General features: G+C 36.1%; 1 protein-coding gene across 2 annotated transcripts in view; it reads left to right on the top strand.

Annotated features, from left to right (window-relative positions):
- Nucleotides 1-20,929, top strand: part of KPNA4 (karyopherin subunit alpha 4) — a 68,064-nt gene that overhangs the window by 24,591 nt on the left and 22,544 nt on the right. For both annotated transcript variants that reach the window (XM_021069735.2, XM_021069736.2), the window contains 7 exons: nt 11,628-11,672; nt 13,160-13,249; nt 13,359-13,388; nt 13,481-13,533; nt 17,036-17,131; nt 17,938-18,023; nt 19,976-20,062. In XM_021069735.2, coding sequence (XP_020925394.1) covers nt 11,628-11,672; nt 13,160-13,249; nt 13,359-13,388; nt 13,481-13,533; nt 17,036-17,131; nt 17,938-18,023; nt 19,976-20,062 — 487 coding nt within the window. The remainder of the gene's footprint in view (nt 1-11,627; nt 11,673-13,159; nt 13,250-13,358; nt 13,389-13,480; nt 13,534-17,035; nt 17,132-17,937; nt 18,024-19,975; nt 20,063-20,929) is intronic.

Below are 20,929 nucleotides of genomic sequence, written 5' to 3'. Positions count from 1 at the left end.
ACTTCTTTCAAAGCTACAGTAATCAAAACTGTGGTATTTGGGAGTTCCCACTGTAGCACAGTGGAATCAGCAGCATGTCTGGAGCTCTGGGATACGGTTTGATCCCCAGCCTGGCATAATGGGATCCCTGGCCTGGGAACTCCATATGCCATGAGGTGTCCAAAAAAGAAAAAAAAAAAATTTAAATAACAAATGTGGTATTTGCATAAAGTCGTACATATAGACCAATGGAATAGAATTGGGAGCCAGAAATAAATGGGCATGTGTGGGCACATGATTTGGTTTGTTTTGGTTTTTTTGTTTGTTTTTGCTCTTTTGGCCATGCCCATGGCATGTAGAAATTCCGAGGCCAGAGATCCAGCCTGCTCCACAGCAGTGACAATGCCAGCTCCTTAAGCTCCTGAGCCATCAGGAAATTCCTTTGGGCTTATGATTTTTGATGAGGGTGCCAAGACCATTCAGTGGGAAAAGGACAGTCTTTTCAATAAATGGTGCAGGGAAAATTTGATATCCATGAGCAAAAGAATGAAGTTGGACCCCAACCTCACACCAGAAAAATTTACTCAGAGTGGATCCAGGCAGGGCCTAATAAGACCTAAAACAATAAAACTCTTAGAAGGAGACATAGGACAGAAGCTTCATGACATTGGATTTGGCAGTGATTTCTTGGATATGACACCAAAGGCACAGGTAACAAAAGAAAAAATAGATAAATTGGGCTACATCAAACTTTTAAGACTTCTGTACATCAAAAAAACCCAGTCAGCATAGTGAAAAGGCAGCTGATAAAATAGAAAAAAATGTTTACAGATCTGATACGTGGTTATTAACCAGAATATATAAAGAAGCCTACAACTCAAACCTCCCAAAACCCCTCTATTTTAAAATGGGAGAAGAATTTGAATAAACATTTCTTTACAAAAGGTATGCAAACAGCCAAAAACATATAAAAAGGTGCTCATCATTGCTAGTCATTGAGGAAATGCAGATCAAAATCACAGTGGGATACTACCTCATACCCATTAGAATGACTACTTAAATGAAAACAAAAATGACAGAAAATAAGAAGCATTGATGAAGATGTGGAGAAATTGGTAACCTTGTACACTGCTGATGAGAATGCACAGTGATGCAGCCACTATGAAAAATACGATGTTTCCTCAAAAAAAAAATTAAAAATAGGATTACCGTATGACCCAGCACTTCCACTCCGGAGTATACCCAGAGGAATTGCAAGGGACTTGAAAGAGATATTTGTACACTTAACATAGCAGCATTTACCATAGTGAGAAGGTGGAAGCAAACCAAGTGCCCTTCATGGGTAAATGGACAAATAAAATATGATATATACATACAATGGAATGTTATTCTGACCTAAGAAGAAAGGAAGTTTTGGTACATGTTACGACGTGAATGATCCTTGAGGCCATTATGCTAAGTCACCAGGAGTTCCTTGGTTGCCTAGTGATTAAGGATTTGATATTGTCACTGCTGTGGCTTGGGTTCAGTCTCTAGCCTGGGAATTTCTGCCTTCTGTGGGTGAGACCAAAAAAAAAAAAAAAAAGCAAAGAGCAAACAATTCCACTTAGATTAGATACCTAGAATAGTGAAATTCATAAAAACTGAAAATAGCTTGATGGTTGCTAGGGAAAGAGGGAAATTGGGATTTGCTTAATGGGTACAGAGTTTTAATTTGTCAAGATGAAAAGGTTTGGGTGTTGGATGCACAAAACGTGAATGCACTTTTAGCACTACTGAACTCTCCACCTGAAAATTATGAAGATGGGTAAATTTTACATTTTCAATACAAATTTGAGTTAAAAATGGTTAAGATAATACATTTTATATCATGTCCTTTACCACAATTTGAAAGAAAAAAAAAATTACTTGGCAACAAATATTAGTGCGGATGTGGAGCTGTAGGAGCTCTCATTCATTGCTGATGGGAATACAAATTTGTACAGCCACATTGAAAGACAGTTTGGCAAGGTTTCTTATAAAACTGAACATAGTCTTACCATACAGTTCATTAATCATACTTTTGGTGTTTATGCAAGTGAAAATTAGTAAGTTGTGATACATTCAGACAATGGAATATTATGCAGCACTAAGAAGAAATGTTCTAAAGCTATGAAAAGACATGGAAGAAACTTAAATATATACCATTAAATGAAAGGTGCCACTCTAAAAAGGCTGCTTACTGTATGATTCCAACTCAGTGACATTCTGGAAAGGGTAAAACTAAAGACAGTAAGAAGATCAGTAGTTTCTAAGAATATAGGCAGGGTATAGAGGATTTTTAGGACTGTGGAACCAATTTGTATCATACTACAATAATAGTAAATACCTGGTATTTTACATTTCTCAAAGCCTGTAGAATGTACCCTAGGGTAAACTATGGACTTCAGGGTAACAAGGTTGTATCATAGGTTCATCATATGTAACAAAGTTACTACCCTGGAACAGGTTGTTGATAGTGGAGGAGAGGCAGAGAATATATGAGAACTCTGTACTTTTCAGTTTTTCTCTGGACTTAAAACTAAAGTTTATTTTTAAAAAGCTATTCATGGCATGATATTCATATTAAAATGTTAAATGTAAAGCTGTTACAGATGTGTTGATATACAGTCAAAACACCTATGAGAATTCAGAAAAATGATTGCTTCTGTGTAGGCAAAAAGGGAGAAGTTGAAGTTGGAGTGAGATTTTAGCAGTATCTATAACACTTTGGTTTTTTTGTTTTTTGTTTTGTTGTGGTTTTGGCTGCACCCACAACATGCAGAAGTTCCCAGGCTAGGGATTGAACCTGCACTATAGCAGCGACCCAAGCCGCTGAAGTGACACTGGATCCTTAACCCCTGCGCTACAAGAGAACTCCCTGAAATTTTTATTTCTGTAAAAAATAGAGCAAATAGTACAAAATAGTGGCTCTTAATACATGAACGTCTGTTATGATTTTCTGTTTTTTTGTGTGTATTAACATGTCATGGTTGAAAGTTTTTTTAAAGTTCATTCTCATAGAAGTAGTTAATTTGGGAATATTTATGTTAAAGTATAGTCTGCTTCATTGACTACATTGATAGAGGGGGAATCACTATGGCTAATTTACACAAATTCAGGCAAAGTCTTGTTCTGGAAATAGTACAACCCAGTCAGACATAGATGGCCTGCAGAATGACTTAAGAGAACAAAAAAGGGCCAAAGAGTGGATTTTGTTTTCCTTTGGAGAAATTTGCATTTTATAGATACCAGAGCTTACCTTTAGTTCTGTAACTTACTCAGGTACAGTACTGTAGCACAGTAAATGAGATGTGGGTTAGAAGTTTCGAGTCTTGAGTAGTTATTTTTCAGCTTTTTAAGTGTCCAGGAATGAGAATAAATGGTAACAGAAACACCAGAATTCATAGTAGATGGGGATGGGGATGGGGGTGGCATATTGTTTCTGTTATGATGAGCCATATTAAATTACTTTATAAAATAAATGTGCAGTAATCTGATGGTTTCAGTCCTCATCTTATTTGACCTATCAGTACCATTTGACATAGTTAATTATGTATGCTTCCCTGGAAAATAATGGTTTTTTTACTTGAATCCAGATTTGCACAGATTCCTGTTTCCTTCTTTCTCATTGACTATCCTTCTTGGTCTTCTACCTCTTAATTTTTGGAGTGCCTAAAGTTATGCTCACTCCATAAATAATCTTATCAGATCACTTGGTGTTAAATACAATTTGTACACAGCCAGCTTGGTGTTAAATACAGTTTATACACAGCCAGCTTTCTAAGTTGATATTTTTAGTCCTAACCTCTTCCTTGAATCCTAAGTTCAGCCAACTGCTTGACATCTCATTTTGATTCATTATAAGCATACTAAACATAGCATGTTCAAAAGTGATATTACTCCCCAAACCTTATAATCATTCAGTCTTCCCTGTCTCAGTGAATGGTAGTTCCATCTTTCAGTTACTTGAGCTAAAAACCTTCAAGTCTTCATTGTCTCCTCTCTTCCACAATCCTATCCAGTCCGTTAGCAAATTTTGTAGATTCAGTCTTCAATATGTATCCAGAGTCTCGAGTTCCTGTTGTGGCTCAGTGGGTTAAGGATCCAGCATTGCCATGAGCTACAGTGTCTGTTGCAGATGTGGCTCAGATCTGGTGTTGCTGTTGCTGTTGCTGTGGTGTAGGCTGGCAGCTGCAGCTCTGATTGGACCCCAGTTTGGGAACTTCCAAATGCTACAGGTGTGGTGCTAAAAAGTATACACACACGTACATACATGTATCTCCAGAATCCACATCTCATGATCTCCACTGCTGTCATTCTGCTCCAAACTCTTATTTCTTACTTGAATTACTACAGTTACAGTATATTTGCAACATAGCAGCTGGAATGATCCTATTTTAAATTAGAGTATGTCTCCTTTGCACAAAACCCTTCAGTGGCTTTCTGTCTCACTAAGAGTAAATGCCAAAATCTTTATAGTGGCCATTCATTTCTTACTCCTCTTTTGTTCGTTCTGTGTCAGCCACTTGGAATCTTTGTCTTTCCTTTTCTTTCATATCTAGTAGTCCTTTTTTACTTGCTGATTCCTCTGCCTTGAATACTTTCTGCCAGATTACCCACATGGCTTGCTCATTCCTCTTAAAGTCTTTACATCCCCCTTCTTGGCTTTATATTTTTCTCTCTTTAATATTTGTCACTATCTAATATACTATGTATTTTAGTTTTATGTATTGTCTTTCCCTACACTCAAATGTAAACTCCATGAAGACAAAGATTTTTGTCCTTTGTTCGCTGCTGTGTCCTTAACACTGAGAACAGTTTGTGGTATATAGTGATCAGTAAACCTTTACTGGCTGAATGACTGACTTTCTGTGATGTACACATCTGTTTAGTATGTGAACATAATTAGAGTTGATGCTTCTCAAAGGTTGTTTTAGTAAAGTAATTCAGTTTATTTGCCTTTTAATGAAGATTTTTCTACTACCATTGAAAAGTCTTTAAACATAAGTTCACAAAGAAAAATTAATATTTTGAAAATAAATACTGAGGAAAAAGAAGGGAAAGTAGTTTATTTGAAGAGATAAGTGACAGAAGCAGACTTAGAATGAAAAACTAGTATGGTCTAGTATAAAGAACATTGGACTAGGGCCGGGATAATCTGAGCCATGCTATTCTCAGACAAGTCACTGTGTAAAATGAGATGGTTTAAATGATTTCTATTTTTTTCCAGTTACAAAATTCTATGATGCTATTTGTGTAGATTTTTCTGTAACAAAAGTCATGAATTTGAATTATGTGCATTAATATATATGTATAACACACAAGGAAAATATTCCTTAACCTCTTGCTTTTCATATTTTGTTTTAATGATACTGTTTTGGAAATAGAAGAAAATAGTTGGTTTTCTTATATAAGAACATACCAGATGAGCAGAGATAGCAGATTTCTTCAGTGGTGTAAAGCTTGGATTCTGTTGACTTCCTTAACTTGGTGGAATCTCATTTTGTTTCATGTTCTTCATTTTTCCCAGTGTCTTTCCCATGGGTTGAGTTTTCTTCAGTTCCTGAAATTGTATTTCTTCTCAAAAGTACTCAAAACCTTTGAAGAGAATGATCATTATTACCAGGATTTGATCAGTCTCATTCTAAAAGAGAAGGGGTATCTTCCCTTTTCCTCATATAAAACTCAAATATGTGTTTGTTTAGTATAACAGGTTTCTCTGTGTTGGTCCTTAATCACTGTCTATAACCGATTATGGAAGTTTACTTTGCAGCATTTGTCTTCTCTGAGATGGTTGGTTTTATGTGTCTTACTAAACACCTCCTCCAGCAAACATACATGCATAGACACATATACACACAGAGTTCATTTGTTTGGTGATAGTCTCTGTTACCAAATCTAGCTATTGAAAGCTTCATGAGTTCCATGTCATTTTAGCATTTGCATGTAATTTAAGGCAAAGTGCAAAATGTGAAAACACAGAGGAATTAAACCAAAGCCACAAAATATCTCTTCATTGTTTACAATTTTGAGGGGTGGCTTTTTTAGGATTCTTAGCCTAGAAGTTATTGCCATGTGTACTAACTTGTACAGGTGGCAATTAAATATTTTTTTAAGGAGTTTCTGTCATGGCACAGCAGATACAAATCTGACTAGGAACCATGAGGTTGCAGGTTCAGTCCCTGGCCTTGCTCATTGGGTCAAGGATCTGGCGTTGCCATGAGTTGTGGTGTAGGTCACAGACACAGCTCGGATCCCACGTTGCTGTGACTGTGGTGTAGGTCGGCAGCTACAGCTTTAATCAGACCCCTAGCCTGGGAACCTCCATATGCCATGGGTGCAGCCCTAAGAAGCAAAAATCTATCTATATATAGATAGATTTTTTTTTTAAGTTTTATTTAAGTGTAGTGGATTTACAATGTGAGAATTTCTATTGTACAATAAAGTGATTCAATTATACGTATACACATACCCTTTTTTATGTGACATTGTTTTTTGAAGATGATAAAATTGATAAAATTTTTGACGCATAAAAGATGTTAGAATCCCCTCACTTTACAAATGAAGAAATTCATGCCCATAAACATGGTTACTTGCCTAAGATTGCATCAGTTAAAGGTAGAACTGAGACTAACAGTGGTGTACTAGTAGAGTAGCTTAATCATAACAGTAGTAACTCATCTTGGGGCGAGACATATATGTATGCATGTATTTTCTCCTGTTATATATGTGGTATTATATCTTGTACAAGATAGGTGAATATAGAAAACTTTGGAAAATCAACTCTTTCCTGTTCTTCCCTTTATTTTCTAACTTTTCCATTGAATTTAACACACACTTCCCTGTTGTTTGAATATTGACTAGATATGAAACTCTATTGTAATGCCATTCCTTACACTTAACTGTTAACAGTTAACTTTTCTCTCCTATTGCTACTATTAATAAATACCATCAATAAGAACTAAATCCACAGCTTGAGCAAGCATTTAGCTTTTTATTGTCATAAATGTGAAGTTGAAGTTTACATGCTAATCGCATGCAATTTAATGACATATTATTTGGTGCAAAGGCATGAATAAGCACTGTAATTACAGCTACTGGAGATGAACAAGTGGAGATGAAAGGAGAATGAAATAGGTAAATGGTGAGAAAACAGCCTTTTTTTGGTCACCCCACAGCATTTGAAGTTCTTGGGCCAGGGATCAGATCTGAGCAATAGTTGTGACCTGCACCACAACTACCACAATGCCAGATCTTTAACTCACTGTGCAGGACTGGGGATCGAACCTGTGTCCCAGCACTTCAGAGATGGTCCTGATCCCATTGTGCCACAGTAGGAACTCCCAGACTATTTTATAATTACTTATTTTTAGCATTTGGTTTGTTATGTTTATTGAGTTAACTGTTGTACTTACCAAGTATGTTTAAGATGTGATGGTCACTTGGGTTGAAAACACTAGTAACTCACTTTATATGGAAATTCCCAGGCTAGGGGTTGAATCAGAGCTGTAGCCGCTGGCCTAAGCCACAGCCAGAGCAACTCAGGATCTGAACCACGTTTGTGACCTACACCTTAGCTCAAAGCAACCCCAGATCCTTAACCCACTGAGGGAGGCCAGGGATTGAACCTGCATCCTCGTGGATACTAGTCATATATGTTTCCACTAAGCCACAATGGGAACTCCCCATATGCTATATTTTCTAACTAGAATGCCTGTCTCTAACTCTATTTCCATTCAGTCTTAAAAGATTCAGCTTATATTTCATCTTTATTACATAGTTTCTCAGCTATTTTCAGCTTATATTTCATCTTTATTACATAGTTTCTCAGCTATTAAAATCAGTATGCATGTTATAACATATTACATATATTTAACTGAATAAAATCAATCAACCTGTTTAGAATGGTGTTTGGCACTCAGTGTTTGCTAGATATTAGGTCTTACTACCACTTTATTAACTTACATTTCTCTGTCATAACGGTTCTACCTCCTTGAGGCCATGACTATGCTATGTCTGGTCCATCTTAGTATTTCTAGTGCTTGGCAAGTAAGTGATTAATAAATATTTGAGTGATTGAGTTATGCTTTGTAGAACGCTCTAAATAGTAATAGTAGTTAGTAATCCATGTTGGGAGGATCTATGTGTGTAAACTGTTTTATTGTGATAAAATTTACTTTGCGTAAAACCCATTTTAGGTATACAATTAAATGATTTTTAGTAAATTTTCAGAGTTACTACAATCCAGTTTTAAAATATATCTTATTCCTTCACGAAAAGATCTTGTGTCTGATGATTTTTTTATCTTTTGCTTTTTTGTGCTATGTTACTTACATATCAATATTGCTAGGTAAAAATGGATGAAATAAAATCACAAGTTTTTTTTTTGTTTTGTTTTTTTTGATCTTTTTTTTTTTAGGGCCACACCCACGGCATATGGAAGTTCCCAGGGTAGGGGTCAGATCAGAGCTGTAGCTGAGGCCTACACCATAGCAACAGCAACACGGGATCTGAGCCACGTCCACAACGTACATGTACCACAGCTTACGGCAATGCCAGATCCCCAATCCACTGAGCAAGGCCAGGCATCAAACTCACATCCTCGAGGATACTTGGTTTCATTACCAGTGAGCCACAATGGGAACTCTCAAAATATTATTTTCCTTATCCTTTTATAAGAATGACTAACTTTAGACTTTTCTTTAAACATTTTTCTCTAGTGAGACTTACTGAGGCCCTACTGATCTAAACCCCAACTTCTTACTAAAGAAAATTTAAACCAGCTTCATACAGTATATAATTACATTGTCAGATCTTAAATTAGTAGTTTATTTAAAATTTTAAAGAAAACTATGCATTGATAAAAAGTGACTTGTAAATTATGTAGCCATAAATTAAAAAGTGTACAATACCCTATACTCCATTAGAGCAGAGAAAGTGTTTAATCCCTAGAACCTAGCACAATGGACACATAGTAATTATTTGTCATTTTAAATAGAAATATCATCTTCTTAGCAGTTGCTGTATAGTGTATTAGAGAAGGCCTTGAAGAGAGAGTTTCCACTGTGTTGGAGGAATAGCAAAGCTAGTGAGGATATTTTTAGGTGAGGCTACTGCAGACTGAGTGGAGAGAATGATAGGAGCTGAGGTCTGAGAGGTGGTAACTAGGAAGGAGATGAGGTGAGAAGACTGAAGTCATTGTGATAACTAGCATTTACTCTAAAGTGAAGAGCCATTGGATGGTTTTGAAGAGGAGAGTAACCTGATCTAACTGACTTTTTAGAAAGGGGTTCTTTACTGAGTCCTTCTTCCCATGGAGTCTATGGGTAGAATTCAGGGGGGCCTGGGAATGTAGGAAAAAATTGCATCTTTGTTTTCACAACTTCTAACTAAAACAGTATTTCCTTCAGTTAATAATGTAGACAATAAACCTCAGTAGTTATTAAAGTTGTGACTTTGTCACCACCAATAAAAATGACATTATTGTTATAAGACATCATGAAATACCATTTATGGTCATCATTGCTTTGAAAGTATAGTAGTTATTAGACCCATAGACCCATTGCTAGATTCTATTTAGTGTGATAGTGAAGGACATATAATTTGTTTTTTCATATTTCCGTATTTTTGGCAACTATATATCAACTTAATTGGTTTTCTTTGTAATCTTACATATTTTGTTTCTATATTTAAAAACTGTCTGAGGAGTTCCTGTCATGGCTCAGTGGTTAACAAATCTGACTAGGAACCATGAGGTTGCGGGTTCGATCCCTGGCCTTGTTCAGTGGGTTAAGGATCCGGTGTTGCCGTGAGCTGTGGTGTGGGTCGCAGAAGAGGCTTGGATCCCACGTTGCTGTGGCTCTGGCATAGGCTGGCAGCTAGAGCTCCGATTAGACCCCTAGCCTGGGAACCTCCATGTGCTGCAGGAGCGGCCCTAGAAAAGTCAAAAAGACAAAAATAAATAAATAAATAAAAATAATTTTTAAAAATAAAAACTATCTGAGAAGATGGCCATTGATTTCATCAGGCTGCCCAAGAAGTCCGAAGCACACAAAAATTAAGATTTCTTGTGGGGATTACTTTGGATGCTGTGATAGTAATGGACTGAGAGGAAGATGAAGGGCAGGAGTAGAAGAAGGGATATAAATTAGGAGACATTTGCAGTATCTGGAGGAGAGGTAATGGTGAGTTTGACCAGAGAAGAGGCAGAAGAGGTTGTGAAATGTAGTTAGATTTCTGATAAGCTTTTTAAGGTTGAACTGACCTTCAAATTAGGATTTGCTAACAAATTGAGTGTGTAATGTGACAGAAAACAAGAATCAGGGATGGCTCTAAGATTTTTGGTCTGTGCAACTGGAAGGATGGATTGCCATTTGTTGTAAATCTCTTTGAAGTTATTAATAGATCTGGAATATTAGATATATCATAAATGTTTGAAACAGTAACAAAAGGCTTATAAAAGTAAAAAGGCACAAATGATAAAAGAACTCATAATCTCATCTCTCATATGAACCTTATGAGATGGGATAGAACATATGTTTGTTAAAGATCAAAAATTCAGTTTCAGATATAAGTTTGAGATGTTTACTAGACATTCCAAGTATTACTTTGTGACTTGCTATTTCCACTTAATATGTCTTGGCATATGTAGTCAGTCATTAGAAAGAGTGAGGTGGACATAAAAAGAGCTTGAACTGGAGTACCTATTGTGGTGCAGAGGAAACAAATCTAACTAGTATCCATGAGGATACAGGTTTGATCCCTGGGCTCACTCAATGGGTTAGGCGTCTGGCACTGCAGTGAGCTGTGGTGTAGGTTGCAGACACGGCTTGGATCCCGCATTGCTGTGGCTGTGGTGTAGGCTGGCAGCTGTAGCTCTGATTCGATCCCTAGCCTGGGAACTTCCATATGCAGCAGGTGCACCCCTTAAAAAAATAAAAAAACAAAAAAAATAAAGAGCTTGTAGTTTGAACTGGTAGTGAACACGTATCCATGTGTTAGATAACTTTAAAATGAATAAAACATAAGTTAAAAAATAGGATAGTTACAATATGTGATAGAATAATTATATGGACATTAGAAAAAATGAAATAGATCATCACATACCATCATGGAAGATCTTAAAGATCTTGAAATAAACAAAAATAAGGTAACAGAATAAATACATAAATATGTCAGAATCATAGTAAATCTAACAATGTTTATCTTTAGAGAAAGAGTCTAAGGATGGGCAGGAAGGTACATTCCTTCCTTTCTGCCTGCCCTTTTTAAGCAGTTGAATTTACTAATCTTGTACTCCATTTTCATTGTCGTGGTTCATATAGGGGGTGAGATTCTGGGTTCTTTTATTCATTGTACCTTTGTATTAATAATTCTTTTTTAATTTTATGATATATCCAGTATTGTAAATCTATTAATGTCAAGATTTTCAGTATTAGAGAATGTGAATATAAAATGAAGATAGGAAATCATCTGTAATATAATCTTTATTATGAGTAGACTGTGACATGTAGATATATGACTAGAAGAAAAGATTAGGAGATATACATCAAAATGTTAATAGCAGTTTCCTCTGGGTGATGAAATTTGAGAGATTTTTTAAAATAATTTTCTTTAATTTTTTGTAGACCATGAGAAGACAACGAAATGAAGTTGTAGTTGAATTAAGGAAGGTGAGTAATACTGGGTACTTCCCATGTGTAGTTCTAACAACATTACTGCATATACAGAAAATAGATAGCAAATACACATTAATCTCAAGTGCTTAGTTAGCATTTCTCTTTCTTTTGAAAATGGAAAGATTGTCTAAATTTGACAGGCTGTTGAAGTTGGCAAATATTGTTTGTCCACTATCCAAAAATAGAGATAAACACATAATCAGATGGCTTTTTTCTTTTGTAATTTTAAATGATTTGTATAAAGTGTAAGTCATAGGTATAGTTATGTTAAATAGTTCTATTTACAGTAGTAGTTGCTCCATAAAAGGAACTTGATACTTAGAGATTTCATCAGCTTTTCAAGTATTAAAGTAAGGTTGGTTAAGAATATATTTTTTAATTTGTCCCAAACATTTTATTTTGTTTATTTTTTTATTTTTATTTATTTATTTATTTATTTTGCTTTTTAGGGCCACACCCGCTACATATGGAGGTTCCCAGGCTAGGGGTCTAATTGGAGCTACAGCTGCCGGCCTATACTACAGCCACAGCAACGCAGAATCCAAGCTGCATCTGCGGCCTACACCACAGCTCACAGCTACATTGGATCCTTAACCTGCTGGGCGAGGCCAGGGATCAAACCTGAAACCTCATGGTTACTAGTCAGATTCATTTCCATTGCGCCACAGTGGGAACTCCCTCTCCCAAACATTTTAAGTGAAATTCACGTGGCCCTTGATTTTTATAAGATAACGTAGATTTTTCTCTGATTTTGAATTGCCCACCTTTTGCTTTGACTTTATTTTTAGGTGATAAAGAGACGCTCCCAGATGATGTATAAAATGGTTTAGTACTTTTAAATAAATATGAATGTTTGGTTCTGGCTTAAACTGTACACTATCTTTTTAATTAAATTATTTTGTTTTTTAGTTTGTTTTTACATAGTTTACGGTTCATTAAAAATATAATATTTGGGAGTTCCCGTCGTGGTGCAACAGAAACGAATCCATCTAGGAACCATGAAGTTGTGGGTTCAATCCCTGGCCTCACTCAGTGGGTTAAGAATCCGGCGTTGCTGTGAGCTGTGGTGTAGGTCGCAGACGTGGCTCAGATCTGGTGTTGCTGTGGCTCTGTTGTAGGCCAGCGGCTACAGCTCCAATTGGACACCTAGCCGGAAAACCTCTGTATGCTGCAGATGAGGCCCTAAAAAGGACAAAAAGACAAAAAATATATGTATATGTATATGTGTGTGTATATATATATATATGTATATGTGTGTGTGTGTATATATATATATACACACACACACATATATATTTGGGGTTTGGGGCTCAAATTAGTGTTGCTTAAGTGTTTAATTCACAATTTGGTTTAATTTTCTGCATTTGTATTTTACATTTAAAAAGGCATTTCGTATTTTTTTGTAGACACAGGATTTCCTAAACTTTGTATGAAAGTATTTAGCTTTTTAAAATTTAACTGAAGCTTGCTTTCTTTTAAAGAATAAAAGAGATGAACATCTTTTAAAGAGAAGAAATGTACCACACGAAGATATCTGTGAAGACTCTGACATAGATGGTGATTATAGAGTGGTAAGTTATTGTTATTCTGATAATTTAAAAATACCAGTGAAAGATTTTTACATAAATACAGAATTATAAGGCAACTTTTTAACTTAGTTTTCACTCACTTTTTTCCCAGCAAAATACCTCTCTAGAAGCTATTGTTCAAGTAAGTTGAGTTTTTTCCCCTCTCTTCATTGTATTTTTTGGACTTAACTAATTATTGTGTATCTGCATCAAAAATTGTTTTGTTTTTTATAGAATGCTTCAAGTGATAACCAAGGAATTCAGTTAAGTGCAGTTCAGGCTGCTAGGTAAGTTAAATTTTAAAAATATATTTACATTTTACAACTTCCACAGGAGTTCTGTTTGGGGTTTTTCACTATAGAGTGGTTCTATTACTTGCATTAACTTTGATGACAAACAATAGAGGTCAGTCATAAACCAACTGAGTTTATTTTAAAAATTATTCTCTTAGAGTATTTTTTTTTCCCCCATTTTTGGCCATTTCACAGCATATGGAGTTCCCAGGCCAGGGATCAGATCCGAACCACAGTTGCAACCTAAGCCTTAGCTGCAGCAAATGCCAAACCCTTAAGCCGCTGTGCCAGGCCAGAGGTCAAACCTGTGTCCCAGCATTCCCAAGATCCCTACCAATCTTGTTGCACCCTCAGCGGGAACTTCTAGAGTATTAATATTAGCAATTTTCTAAACTCATGAATTCGTGGAAGCCTTAGTGTGCATAATATTTACAAATGCTAGGGGAAAGTTGATTTGACAGGTTTTTGCTGTAGACTAATAGAAAAACATTATTTATAAATCTTTTACCTTTTACTGATGAATAGGTTTAGTTTTATTTAAAAGTCAGAGTCTCCAGGTGCTGCCCAGGTAGCTAATTCTTTGCACAGTCCTCAATAAATTGAATTATAAGCTTACTGTAGCAATGCATAGGCAAGTAGACATTAAGATTTAGGGCTACAGGAGTTCCCGTCGTGGCTCAGTGGTTAACGAATCCGACTGGAAACCATGAGGTTGCGGGTTCGGTCCCTGCCCTTGCTCAGTGGGTTAATGATCCGGTGTTGCCGTGAGCTGTGGTGTAGGTTGCAGACGCGGCTCGGATCCTGCGTTGCTGTGGCTCTGGCGTAGGCCAGTGGCTACAGCTCTGACTGGACCCCTAGCCTGGGAACCTCCATATGCCGCGGGAGCGGCCCAAGAAATAGCAAAAAGACAAAAAAAAAAAAAAAAAAAAAAAGATTTAGGGCTACAGAGATTCCCAGTCTCTTTCATGTAGGAATCTTAAGTTATGTTTGCACATTTCTATTGTGAAAGCTATGCACTTGTATTTTAAGGGAAAAGCCAGAAAAACTTTTTTATTCTTTTGACAGCCATACTTGTGGCATATGGAAGTTCTCAGGCTAGGGCTCAAATTGTAGCTGCAGCTGCCAGCCACAGCCACAGCAACCCCAGATCCAAGCCACATCTGCGACCTGTGCCACAGCTTGTGACAATGCCAGATCCTTAACCCACTGAGCCATTACTGGAACTCCCCAGAAAAACTTACTAACTGAGAATTTGTATTAATAAATAGGTTGAGGAAGCCATTGTTACATCATAGTAAATGTAGTGGTTTGTTTTTTTTATAAATGAAAGAATAGCACCTTATGTTGTGATTATCAGTAGCAAAGAGACACTTAAGCAAGAAATTGATTCTAGTTAAAGAATTTCAGAGTGGAAAAAGATTTCACAGGTTCGTCTAATATACCCAGTGTATGAGTTCCCTTTATGTTTATTAGGCTTTTTCTACTGTAGTGTATTCACTTAGCAGATAACAGATGCCCTAGAACAGTTAGGGAAGTTATAGAATTACATTGTTGTCCACTACGGGTAGAAGAACTACTTAGGATTTTGTTATGTAGGCAGAAAGTCACAGAAGTTTTCACATCTCACAGTGGCAATGTTAATAGGAAGAATGATTGAGAAGTTGATATATTATGCTTACAATTGTCAGAGTTGATACTATACAATACTATAGTGTTGGAGCATCTCTTCTCAACATGTTATACAACTTAATTAAAGCCCTCAGGCCCCTAAGGCAAGAGTTCTTAAAATGCAGTCTGTGGGTCCCTAGATCTTGAGATAATTTCAGGAGGTATTATTTTCACGGTAGTTCTAAGACTTGACTTGTCTTTTTTTCACTGTGTCAGCATTCACACTGATGTTGGAAAAGCAACTGTGGGTAAACTACTGGCACCTTAGCACAAATCAAGACAGTGACACCAAACTGATTATATATTGTAGATACTGTATGTGACATTGTACACTCAAAAAAGGTCATTTCTCTTTAAGAATGTCCTTAATAAGGTAGTAAAAAAGGTTTTTTTATTCAATCTGAAAACCTTGATTAAGCAAGACTGGGTCATTTCCTACTTTGTGCAAAGAATTGTGCCATTTATTATGGAAAATACTGTGAAAAAGCATGTGGAATAATTCTTGCTCTATAAGAAGTTTAAAACCTAATCAAGAAGGCAAAACTATATAAGAGGTGTGATGCTCAACAGCAAATGTAGGTATATGCCATGTAACTATTCTTGAAATTCAAAGTATTGTGAAAATGTAAAATTTGAGTACATAGAGTTTGAATAGACAAAAACAAGAGAGCATTGCAAGTGTGGAGAATAGGATTTGGAGGGCCTGAAAATGAGATTGAAATGTTGGGACAGATAACTGACATGTTAAATTACAGAAAATAAAATTAGATAAGTGAGATGTAGCCAGTCTGTGAAATGGTGTAAAGCTAGGTCAAGCAGTTTACATTAATAGGATAATAAATTAGCAGCAATCACTTGGTTTACATAGGGGAATGATCTGATTAAGCTCTTTCTTGGGGGGAGATAGGGGTTGCATCCATGGCATGCAGAAGTTCCTGGGCTAGGGACTGAACTTGCACCACAGCAATGACAATGCCAGCGCCTTAACCTGCTGGACCACCAGGGAACTCCTGATTAAGCTTTTTTAAAAAAGCAAAAAAAATAATAGTGCAGGGAATTCAAATGAGTGAACATCTGTGTTAAGCCACTTTGAGAGTTTGTCAGCTAAAACTACAGTCTACCGCACGTATAAATGAGCACTAGTTATTGTTTTATTCTCTAAGCTACATGAGAACAAGGATGTATCTGTCTTGTTCACCTTAATATCTCCAGCATCTCTCTGGATATTTTCCTGGGTATTGCTCAGCTTATTTCCTTTAATTCCTGAGACAGGAATCTTATTGACCTTCTGTGACCTTTGAACTGGTGAAGGTGAAGAATTAGATACTAGTGTCAGCTATAAACTTGTACCAGCACCCTACCTGCTTTTGTTCTTTGACTTTGTTGTGACCTGGTATGAATAATTTAGGATATTTTGGTGACCTCTTAATTCCTTTCTTAGCAAGGTAAATGCCATGTTGATGGAGTCTGCCCTCTTTTTTTCTCTGACCTCAAAATTAAGTCCAAAGGTAACACATACGAAACATTTAGTTGTCTTTTTGTAAGTCATGTTTGGGACTTATTGAAGGAATAATATTACTGTACTAATTATTTTTTAAGTGATAAAGTGGCTCATGTCTACCATTTTTTCCTAATTATTAACAACTCTGTAAATTTATAAATTAATCTTTTTATAATAGAGAAAAGGTTGCATTATATAAATTTAAAAAGTAACTTTCAGAGAGAATATTTGCCAGATATTCACTTTATTTAATATCTATAGAAAATATGAATTTGAATTTATATATCATTAAGTTTCACTAGGGCTACATATATCTCTCTCTTATAGGAAACTTTTGTCCAGTGATCGAAATCCACCAATTGATGACTTAATAAAATCTGGAATATTGCCTATTTTAGTCCATTGTCTTGAAAGAGATGACAAGTAAGTACATTTTAAGAAATAATTAAGGTGTATCGTTTGCAGAAGACAAGATTTTCTAGTAGTTTGATTTTTAAAGAAAAAAGAAAAGGGCTATTAGATGGAGTTGAGCACCCAGGTATGCTTATACCAGCAGAGGAAGGTAAAGGCCAGAGAGGAACTTGAGAATGATGTATTTAACTTCGAAGCTTTGAAAGTTAAGAACAAATTTAGCCAGATAGGTAACCTGAGAAAACTGCTTGGGTAGTAATGTATTTTAATAAAGTGTTAATCTTTATTAAGTTAATCTTAATAAGGAGTTTATCTTAATAAAGTATCTTAATAAGAGTTCTCACTAAAAGTGAGAAGGACACCTGAGTAGGTTGTGTGTTTTTAATATTGAAGATATTTTAGATAGTCACTGGAAGTTTGGGGGGATTGTCTTTTTAGGGACACACCTGTGACATAAGGAGGTTCCCAGGCTAGGGGTCCAGTTGGAGCTGTAGCTGCTGACCTACACCAGGACCACAGCAACGCTGGATCCGAGCTGCATCTGCAACCTACACCACAGCTCATGGCAATGCCAGATCTTTAACCCACTGAGTGAGACCAGGAATCAAATACTCATCCTCATGGATGCTAATCAGGTTCATTACTGCTGAGCCACAATGGGAACTCCTTTTTTTTTTTTCTTTTTAAGTACTGGATGCATAGATCTTTTGAAGCAAAATATTTAATACTTTATAAAAATGCTAGAGGGGAGAAATGGTTGGTAGATATTTGGGCCAGTGTAGAAATTCCTGCTGTTTAAAATTATTTGTTTTTTGTAGTCCTTCTTTACAGTTTGAAGCTGCATGGGCTTTGACAAACATTGCATCTGGAACCTCTGAACAGACTCAAGCAGTAGTTCAGTCCAGTAAGTTGGTTATTAACAGACAGAATTATAATTTTCAAAAAATAGGTTAATTTTTAAAAGTAGCTTTTCCTAAAAAAAAAGAGCTGTTTATATTATAAAGTAATTCAGTATTTTGAATTCAGTAACACACAGGGTAGTTGCAATGGGCCAACTTTAGTATGTTACTTTGTTCATCTTATCCATATTCTATTTCCAAAAATTGATTTGATTCTAAGAGCAATTCCTAATTATAGTAGCATATTACATTATTGTAATTATACTTTATAGTACATCACAAAAAGATTTTTTCCCATTGCCATACTACATTTTGGCTACTCTTAATGAGATTTCCATCATACCTTTTAGAGAAATCTTTTTTTTTTTTTTTTTTTTTTTTTTTTTTCGTCTTTTTGTCCTTTAAGGGCCACACCCGCAGCATATGGAGGTTCCCAGGCTAGGGGTCTAATTGGAGCTGTAGCCACCAGCCTACACCAGAGCCACAGCAATGCGGGATCCGAGCCTTGTCTGCAACCTATACCACAGCTCATGGCAACACCAGATCCCGAACCCACTGAGAGAGGCCAGGGATCAAACCCGTAACCTCATGGTTCCTAGTCAGATTCGTTTCCACTGTGCCACGACGAGAACTCCTTTGGAGAAATCTTTTATAAAGTAATTCTACTTGAGAGAATGGCTTGAATTTTTTTTTTCATTGTTGTTATAGGATTGTCTTTTATGTTCCAAGAAATGTAAGTGGAAAATAACTTTTGCGAGTAATAACCTGAGGTATTTTCATTAGTACTATTTGATTCTTCAGCTAAACAAATTAATAATTTTAAAGAAGGTACTTTCACAATCCCCTTCAGGTTTGTAAGCGTACTTGTCTAACCCTGTTAAAATCTTAAGCACTATCATGATTTTGAAGGGGAACAAAAGTGTTAACCACTAAGGAAGGGTTTTATTATATAGACACTTATAATATTACGTAGAACTTCCTGTGTGGCACAGCAGGCTAAGGATCCAGTGTTGCCACAGCTGTGGTACAAGCTGTAACTGTGGCTTAGGTTGCATCCCTGGCCTCAGAATTCCACGTGCCACAGTTTTGGCCATAATAATACATAGAAAAGATAATTACCTTAAGTCTTAATAAAACTGGTTTAATTCTGGGTTCAGATAGTTTTGAATTTTTATTGTTGTATTTTATGCAGTTAACTAGTAAGTGTTATGATCTCAAGAAAGTGCTTAATCCCTCTTTTTCATTTTTCTTTTGTGCTCTTTAAAGATTAGAGACAGGCTGATAGTCTTTTACTATAATACCAAAAATAATGTATAAATCGAACTTTTTAGTATAAATAAGCATGATTGATCTATATGTACTAAATAGCATTTTTCAAAGCAATGTCAGAAGGAAGAAAAGAAATGGAGTCATTTATTCAGTGCAGAATTATTGTGTTAAACCTTTCTTTGTTTTTTCCATCCTTGTTGTTAAGCAACAAAATCACTTCCTGATGCATAAGGTCACAGGCGACATGGAATCATTGACCTGGCTAAAGACCCATGTGATGTTATTTTAAATTTCTATATTCAAAAGTTATTTCAATAATTGGAATTTTTTTCAAAATTGAAGATAATGCTTTATAAAAAGTTAGTCTTAAATTGGAATTTAGGTTTAATTGTGAATGAAATTTTATCAGCTTAATTTTGTATTTGTCTATATGTTAAAACTATCAATTTGATAATGGATAAGTAGTCTGCTAGTCAAAAATTTTCCTACTCTTATTCTAGGAAAATCATTTAATAAGGATATATTTTAAATGTATTTTTATAGCTTTCTTTTGAGGTTTTAGCAAAGAAGATTGATTTTTGGTTTACACTGTAGTATTTTCAACCTTCTTTTCCCATTTTATTGAGATATAATTGATATATAACAGTATCTTCAGACTTAAGTGATAACTTATATTTTCCTCCTTCAGATGCTGTGCCACTTTTCCTGAGGCTTCTCCATTCACCCCATCAAAATGTCTGTGAGCAAGCAGTGTGGGCATTGGGAAATATCATAGGTTTGTCTAAAATTTGTAGTACTAGCCCAACAATTGTTATCATGTACTATGTAATAAAAGTGACTACTAGTACTTGAAAAGGAAAAAGGTTGCCTTTTTCAGCACTAGCTTTTATGAATCTCTTGGGAATTTTTAGTACAGTAAAATAATGTTATCTCCTATCAGCACCAGGTCATTATTACACAGGAGGTATCTAGCTTACAGATAGTCTTATTAAATGTTGACCATTGTGATTACCATACCTTTCAGGATTTTTCTTTTTTTGCTTCTTAGGTCTGCGCCCTTGGCCTGTGGAGGTTCCCAGGCTCGGGATCCAGTCAGAGCTGTAGGTACTGGCCTACACCATAGCTGCAGCAATGCCAGATCCAAGCCACATCTTTGACCTACACCACAGCTTACGGCAACACCAGATCCTTAACCCACTTAGCGAGGCCAGGAATCAAACCTGCAACCTCATGGTTCCTAGTGGGATTCGTTTCTGCTGCGACACAATGGGAACTTCTCAGGTTTTTTTCTAATAAATAATTGCAGGAAGAATAATTAAAGACAATTCAAGGAATTCCATAGTTCCTCAGCAATAACAAACCCAACTAGTATCCATGAGGATTCGAGTTCGATCCCTGGCCTCACTCAGTGGGTTAAGGATCTGGCTTTGCCGTGAGCTGTGGTACAGGTCCAAGATGCGGCTTGAATCTGGCATTACTGTAGCTGTGGTGTAGGCCAGCAGCTACAGCTCAGATTCAACTCCTAGCCTGGTAACTTCCATATGCCATGGGTGCAGCCCTAAAAAGACAAAAATAAATAAGTAAATACATAAATAAAGACAATTCCAGGAGTTCCCACTTTGGTGCAGTGGGTTAGGAATCT

This window comes from Sus scrofa, chromosome 13 (assembly GCF_054392235.1).
Source record: "Sus scrofa isolate SSC_HxYL_T2T_F1_AM1 chromosome 13, Sscrofa_HxYL_maternal_Yorkshire_Landrace_v2.0, whole genome shotgun sequence".
Taxonomy (NCBI): domain Eukaryota; kingdom Metazoa; phylum Chordata; class Mammalia; order Artiodactyla; family Suidae; genus Sus; species Sus scrofa.
Note: the sequence above shows the minus strand (reverse complement) of the source record. Positions and strands in the feature narration are given on the sequence as shown.